At 45.9% G+C, this 12,327-nt stretch overlaps 1 protein-coding gene across 4 annotated transcripts in view; it reads left to right on the plus strand.

Annotated features, from left to right (window-relative positions):
- LOC144155479 (uncharacterized) overlaps positions 1-12,327 on the plus strand; it is a 65,093-nt gene that overhangs the window by 38,623 nt on the left and 14,143 nt on the right. For all 4 annotated transcript variants that reach the window (XM_077686945.1, XM_077686947.1, XM_077686946.1 and 1 more), the window contains one exon: positions 7,118-7,616. In XM_077686945.1, coding sequence (XP_077543071.1) covers positions 7,118-7,616 — 499 coding nt within the window. The remainder of the gene's footprint in view (positions 1-7,117; positions 7,617-12,327) is intronic.

Consider the following 12,327-nt stretch of genomic DNA (forward strand, 5'->3'; position numbering starts at 1 on the left):
TTTTGTGCTATACATAATGGTTAGGCACACATTGCAGTGACATAAAATGCAGATTATTCCACGCGCTTTCCAACAACACCAGTTTTAATAATGTTTTCCTAAATATAGATTCCCCCAAAAATTATCGAAATCGAAATTTTTGTCCACGCGTCGAAGAAAATAAGAAAAAAGTAAGTTGTGTATAATAAACCACCGGTAGTAAAAAAAATTTAGAATATACATTTTGTAGGTAAACATTTGAAAAACCCGTCCTAGAAAAAAAATTGAGTTGCGCAGTACAATTTGTCAGATATAAAAAAAAATGTTAGCCCACGTGGTGCCCGTGCCATGTGGTGAAGCCCAACCTCTATTCCAAATTTTGCTATTTTGGATAGTTCTCTAGGAGAAATCTGGTGGTTTGGCATTATTAAAGGCCCAAATTAGCCTCCACGTGATGTAAAAACAACTTGTCAATGATTATGACCGGCACAATATTGAAGGCAAGCAAGCGATGTGAAAAAATCCGCTTGAAGTTGAGAACCAAACTCTTTGGTGGATGCTTGTTGACGTTCTGATGATCACTTATCAGTCAGAACTTTCATTTGTGCTTTATTATCATGTTCTGACTCACTATGGTAGGCCTTGTTGCAGGAATAAGGTACGATGCGCTAGAATCATGCCCAGCAAGCTTTCACCAAGCCGCCTTCGGGCTGTGAAGCGAGTTCAGCACTACGAGCCTACTACATTGCAGCGCCACCTAACAATTTCGAAAAGAAACAAATACAAGGCTGTTGGAGACTTTGTCAGAATAGACAGTACTACTAAGTAGCGACACTAGACCTCCGGAAATACCCTCGTATGAAACGTATGAAACCGAAACTGGCCGCTGAACAGCTGGCGTTGTTCAAGGCCGATTGGAAGCGTTCTCCTCGTCTGAACTGATACCCGACGACTTGGTGTTATCGTTTGACTTACAGCGGAAGCTCTTATCGTAGAAGCAAGGCGTAGATAAAGTGGAAGCGCGAGCGGCATGCTTGTTTTGAGGAGCAATAGCGGGCAACGGAGGCGCCATGGCAAATGAGCTTGTAGTTGGGTAACTGCGTAGTAGCTCCAAATATGAATTTCGCAATGCGAAAACGAAACCGAAACTGCTGCAAACTGGTTGAAAATGTCAGGCACACTTGCTAGACATGCGGGGGACCATCAGAAATATGCTTTGGGAGAATAAAGCTGCCCTTTGTCCGTACCAAAGATCATTAGTTAATAGCTGGGGCCATTTTCGAGTAATTATCACCTCTCAACGCTGTCGGATTACAAAGCTGACCCCATTATTTGGTATTTGACTTGCCAGGAGCCTTTTGACAAAAAAAAAATATGGTAATGCAGCCTAACCACGACCTGCATCCTTTTTTCTCAAGTGCAGCAGCCACGCCCCTTTCCTCAAAAACACACGCACCTCAGCTCGCAAAAAACGCCGCCAAAAATCTCAATGTCGCCGGAGCGGGAAAATTTAAACTGATTCTAAAAGGGCAGTGCCTAGACTAACCGGCCGCATTAGGTGTACGAGAAACGACTACAGCATGTCGATATAGGCAATATAAATCATCGATCACCGGTGATCGATTTCAATAGGCGTGGTAACGAAAGAGTTAATCCATGCACCTTTTTTCGTGGTAACACGCAATAACATTTTTCGTGGAGTAGTCATTTTTTGGCAAAGTCTTTCATTTTAACACTACGTAGGGCGGGAGCTTACAACCATCCGCCGTACAGAATAACATGACGGTGACCTGTGTCTTCTCATTGCCTGTTGACCTTGTGTAAATTTGTTTGGAGCCTCTCTCCAGCACTGCGGGCGCCGACGGAATGTCAGTATGCACCAGGGTCTGGTCCACGTTGCCTATCTGGCCCAGCTGATAGTCAAAACTCTTCTGCAGCCTTATCACATGCCACTGAAAAGCGACAAGCTGTTCTTCGTAGCTTTGAGGGAGTTTCTGTGATATTGACATCTGCCGACGTAAAGAAAGTCCAGCGCAGTGCATATAACGGGACACCCAGTTTTTGCTGACCTTGCAGTCATTCCATGGTATGCCTGTCGAGAAAGGGACGAGCCGCCGAGACTCCTCCTGATGATTCCTTTAATCCTGTGAACTGATGATGATGATTATGGGGCACGAGAGAGGCAGAGCTACTTCTTTTACAACATCCTCCCCCGTGCAACAATGAATGAGCATATTCCGCGTTCAAAAGGTTTAGCTCCAGAAGTGTTCCTTTTTAGTCCATGTAAGCCAAAAGCGTTCGACACCTCGTGCCTTCCATCTCCACCGGTGGTACCGATGTCTTGGCGTTGGTGGACCCGCGAACCGAGCCACTGCGTACCCTAGATGCAGCCTTGTGAGGAGACTAGTTGAGCTCCTTTTCTCTGGTTTGATTGCACGTATTGCTAGCTGTGTCCGCCTCACGTCATTTTTCTTAGTGGCAGCCGGATGCACATTGAGCCTATTAGAAATAGGCTTGTTTTCACAGCATAAAATGAGTGTCCTGGAGGCAAATTCAGCTCTTTGCCTTGGCTCCCGGCATCCTGTACGCCCTTTCGCTGAAAACGGCCGGCGTCCATAGATATGCGAATTCTCTTCCGCAACCTGTAGTTTGCGGCGCCGATTTTCTCGAAGTGGGGGTCAAGTGCCATTTGAACCGGCTTCCAGCTCCTTCATCTTCGGACGTTTCCTCTTGGCAGTCTTTTCTTTGCTTCGTTTGCTTTGTTTGCACACCTTCTTCCTCGGGACCATACATATTAACACCGGAGCCCCAAGTAGGTCCCGTTGAAACAAAGATCCCTTCCCATCTTCGACCGGCGAAGTGCTCGGAGGCGCCTTGGGCTCTCTTCTCTTGCAGTTTCCTTCGTCATTCAGTGCTCCAGGACTTGGGGTGCTCTTGGGTATTACAGGTGTTGTCAGGTTGTCTATGGTCGAGTCGTAAATTATGTCGTTTGCTTGCGCTGGTCCAAACGTGGTAGGCATCAGTGCCCTTCGATCTGATACTTTCTTGTGGGTGGTAACCTCGTCGTATTTGGTTTCTTCGGCATTAGACACAAGATGGCCGGTTTCTAGTCGCGTTACACCTTGCAAATGTACGTTCATTTTCTTCATAACTTGGTCCTTATTCACTGCTGAAGCATTCTGATCCGTGTCTGAAGTAGCAGTATTCTCACAGTATTCTTTCATGTCATGTTGGAGTTCCTGCAGCTCTGCGTATATTCGACCTCTGTAAGACGCAATTAGGTTTTCTTGGGCTCTCTGCGCTTGGACCGCTTTAAATTCAGCCTTGGCCTTTGCCATGCAAACTATTTCTTCAAACTTAAGCGCATCTTCAACCTCGCCCTCTAATTCATCAATGTCCACGGTGTCTTGAACTTCTCGGTTAATCACTTTCAGTTTGTCACGACATTCAACCAAATTAAGAAGAAGTTCCTTCAACTCACTTATTGATGGTCTTTCGATTGGGAGGAGGTCTTCAATCTTGCCGATGATGGACGTGATACCTTGACGGACGGTGCGCCGCCTTTCAAGTAGGGCCTCCATAGTCCGGTCCAGCGTCGCAAATTCCGTAAGGGCTGGCGACCGGGCTCAGGGGGCACTAGTCGGCATCGTCTCCACGTCAGTACCGGCCCTGCATAGGATCATCATGTCTTGCATCGTGCAGATATCTCCTAAGGCTCGGCTTGTTCCATCTTCTTCTTAGGCTGCTCCGATGTTCCTCGAATCGGCGTCTTCCATCTGCGGCTTCATTCTGGCTCCCGAGAGGTGAGAGGGCGGCCGAAGAGAAGCAAAATCCGCTCAGTGTGGCTCACCTCTCGAGGTCCCTTGTCCCGGGTTTCGACACCAAAAATATGTAGAGAAAGGGACGAGCCGCCTGATTCCTTTAATGATTCCTTTAATCCTGTGAAGGGGAGACGTGGGTCTTGAAATGAACTTTTTTATTAATTGGTCTGTGATAATGAAAATCACTGTGCATATGTGTTTTGTCTTCCTCATTTCAAATATGTAATTAGTTTTCAAGTGGTATAATTATTTTTTGAGTTATAAAGAAAACACTAGAGCCTAATTAAGTAATTTCTTACGGGCCTTTAAGGAACTTTTTATTAAATTTTTCTTAAAATAAATGGTATGGATGTGTAGCTTAAGACCTGCCATGCATGCTGAAGCTATTTATATTCCTGTAAAGATAGTTGATTGGATAGAATTAATAAAATTATGCCAAGTACAGTTTTCTGAAAACTTAATGACCTCTAATTATAACTCATAACATTTATTTGAGGCAAAATGAGCCAATTAAAATAGCTTCAGCATGCAGTTCATTTTATCCCGAATTCAACGGTATAACACTTGTAGAAATCCTTTGAAAAAAACTACCTCAAAACCCCTGTAAGGCTAGGCACATATGCAAAAAAAGGGAAGCTGAGAAAATCGCAGTTGAAGTTTTACTACAAGTGACAGTTTTATCTATTGAGCATATGAAAAAAAGAAAGGTTCTAGAATGTAGCTCGCTTTTCGCTCAACAAGAGCATACCAAGTTTGCTGAAATCCGTTGGTGGGAAAATTATGAAATCCTCTGTCTACAGATGGCACCTGGCAGAAAAACTGAACAAAAGCAAAGCCAGAACGTTGCTTCAATTTTTATGCTGTTGGCAGCGCGCCGTCACTCTTTGGCGACTAGGGCTGAGGTGCCGATCGTGCACCACAGTTGTAAACGTTTATTTTGTTATGTTACTGCTTCATTTGTAGCAATCAAATCGGATTTGCATCGCGTGATATGAGTTGCAGCGAAGGGGCTGGTAACGGAATGCCCGCCACTGTTCTGTAACGTGCATGTGCTTGGCTAGGTGGGATAACCACGTTTTCGGTCTAATCTACTCGTATATCACGTCACTAACGCACATTGTCCTCAGTGCGAGCATTTATAATTCCCAAATCGCTCATCTATATGGTAACCTGCCGACAAGGAAGCGCGCGCCGGAGTGCGGGCCGACCCGCCGCGGCATCGTTGATAACAGAATGAACACACTTCCCTTGCGACGTCTGCATGCGGCATCCTCCACTTTATCATTTCTTTTCTTTCTATTTGCTGCTGGTCGAAAGATAGACGCAACTTAGTGCCCCCGCAGGCGTAATCATATCGCTACGCTATCGTCTCGGCAGCCCGCGGGGGCGCTAAGCCTACCTCCGTCTCGGCGCCGTTCTCGCGAAAAGTCGTCGTCAGACACGCAGAAAATCGTACTCCAGGCGCTTTTAATACTGCTAGTTCTTCCTTTCAGTTATCGATAGACATATTTACTTTATTTTTACGCCATGCGGGGCTTTTACCGGTCCTCGCATAGATGAATACATGAGCCGTTGCACTGTGATGAGAGTGCCGAGCAGACGACCCACGGCGCCCAGCCAATGAGGTTGCGCCCTGCGGTCACGTGCAGTCAGTAGCCAATTGGGCGGCGCGTTCCCTCTCTTTTCTACCCCGGTTTTACTCGCAACCAATGGACGAAACGGAGTGGTTCTGGCGGGGAATTGAAAACGAAAAGACGCGCTTTCGAATGAGACCAAGATGGACGCCGTGGGGCATGTAGAACCCGAGGGGCGAGTCGTCGAAAAAATGCTATTTTCGCGTCGAATCTTGGCCGATTTTAGCGGGCGTCGGTGCTATAAATTGATATTATGGCTCAAATACGTACTCCTGGGTCTGGATATTTTGCTAACCGGTAGAAAAATAGCTCTACTTTCCGAAAATGGCGATTTCTAAAAATCGATTTTTTGGCCAAATTTCGGGATTCCAAGACCCGCGTCTCCCCTGAACTGATGATGATGATTATGGGGCACGAGAGAGGCAGAGCTACTTCTTTTACAACAATGCCTTCCTCCCGGGCAATTTCTCGGGCCTTCGCGTGCATCATCTCAATGTTCACAGCCAGCTGAGCAGCGTGTTGGCATTGCACGAATGCAGTTAGTTCCTTTTCAATTCCGGGAAAGACTCCGTTCTGTGACCCCTGGAAACTTCTTAGGCTGCTGCACGAAAAAAGTGCCTCCTTTTGCTTCCTCCAGCCAAGAATGCTGCCTTCAGTAATGCTGAACTGCTGCCCTGCGGTGCTTTTTACGATGGTCTCGGCAGCTAAAATAACTTTTCTTTTAAAAGCAGCTGAGTACTGCTTTCGCCGTCCCGACATTGAGGTAGATAGACTTTTGGTAAGCATGCAGATTCGTGGCGTTGTCAAGATGGCTGCCGATTGAAAGAAGCAGCAGCCTGCTGGCGCCATTGCAAGATGACGCATCTTCTGATACGAGTCTTGATGAGGATAGCACTTAGCAAAACCGAAACTGCAAATTTGGGGCTGAAAACTTGGAGATCAATACGATGCAGAAATTTTACATGGTAAAATTTAGGAAAGGAAACCTCTTCTTATATGTGGGTTTTTACGGTACAAGCCGAATGTGGCATCTGTGTTTGTTTGGTTTGTGAAAGCACCAATTGGTGGTTGAAATCGGCAGTGATGTGGGACACAAATTGGGGAGAATGTATTACCTATTTGTTGCTGCATTTTTGCTTCATTTTGCTGCTTTGTCAACACTGCCAATAGTGATTCTCCCGCTGTTGTATGTTTGTCATCCCCTAATGGGCTGATTCTGTCATAGTTGGCATTGCCTGCCTATGCTGACTCTGTGTGTTGAAGCAAGTTTTGATCAAGGTAGTTGGTGCTAGTTGGTGTGAGCATGGCAATGCCTTCTGCAGCACTGTATTTTGGTCAGTTCTGGCTGTAAGTGCAGAGAAGTCGGTTTTTTTAGTGAGGGTTGTAGACAAAAAGGTACGGGGAAAGCTACACGTACCTGTGTTTGTTGCAACTCAGCAATTTTCTTGAATTGAGGTAAGCTTGTGGTAGAGGTCCAAGGTAAGGCGTAACGTAAGGTTCTGGTTCAAGGTGCTGTTACGTTGTACATCTGTACTGCCAGATATTTTGAGTAAAGCAAAACATCACGTTAACCTCGTGGTCCTTTTGACGGGCGAACAGGATGAACAGGTGAACTAGGTCAAGAGTTAGCAGTTACATTTTGCTGCTTTGCCCAGGTTCATTCATTTGTTGTCCTCTGTGCAGATGCAGGCCCCCCAGCAACACGCTTCACAGCACCCGGGGCAGCACCCTGGCCAGCACCCTGGCCAACATCCTGGTCAGCCACACCCCGTGCAGCACCCAGGTCCACACCCGGTCCAGCATCCGGGACAGCACCCTGGCCAGCATCCGGGGCAGCACCCTGTCCAGCACCCCGGTCAGCACCCTGGCCAGCATCCAGGGCAACACCCAGGGCAGCACCCGGGTTCGCACCCTGGCCAGCATCCGGGGCAGCAGCAGCAGCCCCACCCTGGCCAGTCGCATGGCTCCCAGGGCCAGCACCTAGGCCAGCACCCGTCCCAGCACCCCCACTCGGCCCAGCACCCGTCGCAGCACCCTGGCCAGCCAGGGCAGCAGCCCCCGCAGCCACAGCAGCAGCATGCCTCACCGCCCCCGGTTTCCTCGCCCCCCAGTGGCCCGGGCACACCACAGCAGGGACCCTCCCCGCCTTCCCAGCAACACCATCCACCTTATGGCAGCCAGGGTCAGTCATCACTGTCCTCACCTTTTCTCAGCCGTAGTACCAGTCCCAATTTATTTCAACCGAGTCTACTATGCAGAAATCACTACGGGGAAAATTAACTCTGTCGTTACCACGCCTGTTCAAATCAATCACCGGTGTTCGATAATTTATTTTGCCTATTTCGACATGTTGTAGTCGTTTCTCGTACACCTAATCCGGCTAGTCTAGGCACTGCACTTCTAGAATCAGTTTAAATTTTTCTGCTCTGGCGACATTGAGATTTTTGGCGGCGTTTCTTGCGAGCTGAGGTGCCTGTGTTTTTGAGAAAGGAGGCGTGGCTGCTGCACTTGACAAAAAAGCATGGCGCTCGTGGTTAGGCTACATTATAATGATTTTTTTTTTTTTTTTTTTTTTTTTTTTTGTCAGAAGGCTCCTGGCAAGTGAAGTACCGATCAATGTTGTCAGCTGTGTAATCCGACAGGATTGAGAGGTGATAATTACCTGAACATGACACCAGCTATTCACTATAGTGAGATTTGGTTCGGAGAAAGGGTAGTTTTATTCTGCCAAAGCTCATTTGTGAAGGTCCCCCGCACGTCTAGCAAGTGTGCCTGGAATTTTTAGCCAGTTTCCAACAGTTTCGGTTTCGTTTTTGCGTTGCAAAATTCATATTTGGCGCTACTATGAAGTTACCCAACTTTAAGACGATTTGCCATGGTGCCTCTGTTGCCCCTACTGTTTCTCGAAACAAGCATGCCGCTCGTGCTTCCACTTTACCCCTACCTTACTACTACGATAACAGCTTCCGCTGAAAGTCAAAAGATAACATTAAGTCATCGGATATCAGTTCAGACGAGGAGAACGCTTCCAATCGGCCTTGGACACCGCCAGCCGTTCAGCGGCCAGTTTCATTTCCGTACGAGGGTATTTCCGGAGGTCTAGTGTCGCTTCTTAGTAGAGCTGTCTATTCTGAAAAAGTCTCCAACAACCGTGTAATTGTTTCTTTTCGAAATTGTTGGGTGGCGCTGCAAAATGGCGGCTTGGTAGAAGCTTGCTGGGCATGATTCTAGTGCATCGTACCTTATTCCTGCAAGCAGGGCTACCATAGCGACTCAGAACATGATAATAAACCGCAGATTAAGTTCTGACTGATAAGTGATGATAGAACGTCAACAAGCATCCACCACAGAGTTTGGTTTTCGACTCCAAGCGGATTTTTTTCGCATCACTTGCTTGCCTTGAATATTGTGCTGGTCATAATCATTGACAGGGTGTTTTTATATCACGTGGAGGCTAGTTGGGTCTTTTAATAATGCCAAACCACCAGATTTCTTCCAGACATTCATCCAAAATAGCAAAATTTGATATAGAGGTTGGGCTTCACCACAAGGCACGGGCACCACGCGGGCTAATGTTTTTTTTTTTTATATATTTGACAAATTGTACCGCACAACTCCATTTTTTTTTTCTGGGATGGGTTTTTGAAATGTTTATCTGCAAAATGTATATTCTAAATTTTTTCTACTGCTGGTGGTTTATGTACACAACTTCCTATTTTTGATTTTCTTTGACACCCTGACAAAAATTTCGAATTCGATAATTTTTTTGCAATCATTATTCATGAAAACATTACCAAAATGGGTGTCGTTGAAAAGCACAGGGAATAATCTACATTTTATGTCACTGCAATATGTGCCAATTTTTTTAGTAAAGTTTTTTAGAGGTGAATGTACAACATGCATTTAGACCATGAACGACTACTTGAATAAAAAAAATCCCCAAAAGTAAACCTGAAAATATAAGTGTCAAGATCGGAACTGTTCATCAAGGAATGTACAGGCCATGAACAGACTATTGGAATAAAAAAATCTCAAAACGTAAACATGAAACTTTATGAGTTTCAAGACCTGAACTATTCGTCAAGGAATGTAACGCAAAGAATGGAATCAAAATAGACCTAGCGGTAACAAAAAAATCACTGGAACAAGCGATGTAGGTGGCAAAAAAAAGCTTTCTTGAGAAAACGGCTTCCGAAGTTAGCACATGGATTTCATTCATCAAACATCGCTGGGGTTGTAGCCTTTTGTGTCCTTTTGAAGACGCGGCTTCTAGAATGCCTTGCCTTGAAATTGGAGCGCCTTTTGCAGCCTTGTTCTCTTCTACAAAACACCATTTTCAGCTCCTCTGTGAAGAGTACATAGCCCAGTTTGCAGACCAAAGAGCAAAGTAGGTTAGCTGGTTGCCTGTATTGCACTGGACAACTTCAATTTGCAGTGTTGTCACTGTGGCAACAAGGGAAGCACTCTTTTTTTTACTTAAATTTGAGAACTCAGTTTCGACTTTATTTGTTTTACAACGTTGCCTGGAGCAGCAACTTAGTACTCGTACGTGCAGGTGTTCATTGCCAAAAGTTTCATACCACAAGGATACAAATGAGCTACTATTGAGCTTGGCATAATAATCTGCATAACCCCAACTTCAGTGCATGGACAATTTTTTAGTACTCATGAAATTCAAGATATCCTATCGTATATTTCTCGAAGCACAGCCAATACGCACTATAAATGTATGCATTGGAATTTATAATTTCCCTAAAAATACAATTTGTTAATTGCTGCGACAGTAACGTAGATTTCTAACGCCGTCAACATGTTTTTATTCCTAAATCAGACCTGTTTTCATGATTACTGGAAGTGCACGGGATACGTTGTGCAAGAAAGCTATATGGCTCGCCCGCATCGCGGCGCTCGAACACCGCAACAAGTCATACTTTGATTGTCCCTGGCATGGCAACTCAGGTAGAGCCACGCAACTTCCCGTAATCTGGCTTGGGATCTCAGGCATTCCCATAGCGAGAATGTCCGTGTTGAATACCACAGCAGATAAAATGACTGAACAGAAACCTGGCCGAGCGAAGCAGCGAAAATGATCTCAGAAAAGCGAACTACGCCATTCAGGTGGCCGCCATTTTGCATTGCCGCAGCGACGCCCAATCAGGAGGGCCGGAAGGCCAATTTTTCTGCCATACGTGCGTTTGGGAATGAACGAAGATAAAAGACACGACTGTGACCGGAAAGTAGATGAGTATAAAACTTAGAGTATGAAACTATGCGCTCGGCCGATCCAATATCAAAATGGCTGCGCCCGGTGGCACCGTTGTGGAGATAGAGCGCTCCGAAAATTGCCGTTTATTTGCCCTATTGCGCTGACATTCTGTCACTGCAGCTGCCAAAAGTATTTTTGAAGCCACTTTGTGGTGGTTTCCGGCGCGACAACTTTGCAAACGCAGAGGATAGAAAACATCGAAGCCAAATATGTGGCTTTAAAAAAAAAAAACGATGTTTTGGTCATTTTTCCGAAGTTGAAAGCTGCGTCCCCTCCTTTAACTAATCAATCCAAATATTCGATAACAGCCAAATATTCGAAACCTTTCGAATATTCGGATTGTTTCAAATACATAGTTTTCGAAGCGAATACGAATAAAACATGTAATATTCGAGTAATATTCGAAAGTTTCGAATATTCGCACACCCCTAAAAATTTTCAGTGAGCGGCTGTCATGAAGCGGCAGTCCTCTGTACATTCGCCGCCAGGCACGTACCCAGGATTTTTTTTCGGGGGGGGCCCAACCCAAGGTAACTTTTCTATGCAAATTAGAGGAGAGGGCGAGCGTACCCGCCGTTACTAGTACAAACACGATAAACGCGCAGCATTTACCATAAATGCGCGTAAACCTGCATAGAGAAATGAAATTAACTGTATCCGCCCTTGTGATGGAGGCGAAAAGCAAAAACACTCGTATGTTCGAGATTTCTGCGCACGTTAACGATCCCTACGCGAAGTTTGCAAAATTAAAAAAAAAAGAACGGCAGTAATTACAATATTTACGGGAATAAATACGCGTACTGCACAGTAACTATCCCCTTGGGTTGTTGTCCTCTTCTTTCTGTCCTGGTTTTTTGCGCGCTGTTTCACCACTATGCACAGTAACTATACATTTCCGGAGCATCCCACACGTTATACACAATCGAAGTCGGCAGAAACGGAAGTGCATAGGCACTCGAGAGTTCAGATCTCCGTGGCAACCCTCTTGCGCTTCCATATTTTTCTCCAAACAAAACCTGTGGCTACTAGTTATGAAGGAAGGAAACAAAATGCTAGGTAAATCGGAGATGTCATACGCCTAATTCCGTGTGCTATTACCCTAAACAGCCTCCGAGTTCGACGTTTAACGGTCTGCCATTCAAAGCACCAATGATTCAGGCCTCGGAAATTGCAGTATCGAGACGCACTGGACTGCAGGAAATGTAGATAAAAAAACGGTGGCAAGCGCCAGCGCGTCAGCGCTTACCTCTGGCAGTTTTGTAAAGAACCTTGTTATATCCAGGGATGCGCCTTGTCGCTTCCTCGACGTCGCAGCGTGGCTTGTCCTGCAAGGCGGGAATGAGCTCCTCTGTCCTCTCGTTCGGCCCGTTGGTGAAGTAAACTCGTTGCTCTCTGCCGACACCTTGACGATATTCCGACATCGCGAGACTAAGCTATCATATGTACCCGGGGTTTCATAACCTCTCTAATACAAAGACACAGTTCGCAGTCCAATTTTCAAGCCGAAATTTCTCTCGGCCAAAAGTCTGGTTGGGGTCCGTCGAGATGTCCGGCCCGGGTTCATTTTCACCGTTCACCCGCGGCACCCCATCTCTCTCATGTTGACCATTGGCCACTTAGACTCCGT

Source organism: Haemaphysalis longicornis, unplaced genomic scaffold (genome assembly GCF_048455015.1).
Source record: "Haemaphysalis longicornis isolate Haplotype H1 unplaced genomic scaffold, Haemaphysalis longicornis Haplotype H1 scaffold_1, whole genome shotgun sequence".
NCBI classification, from domain to species: domain Eukaryota; kingdom Metazoa; phylum Arthropoda; class Arachnida; order Ixodida; family Ixodidae; genus Haemaphysalis; species Haemaphysalis longicornis.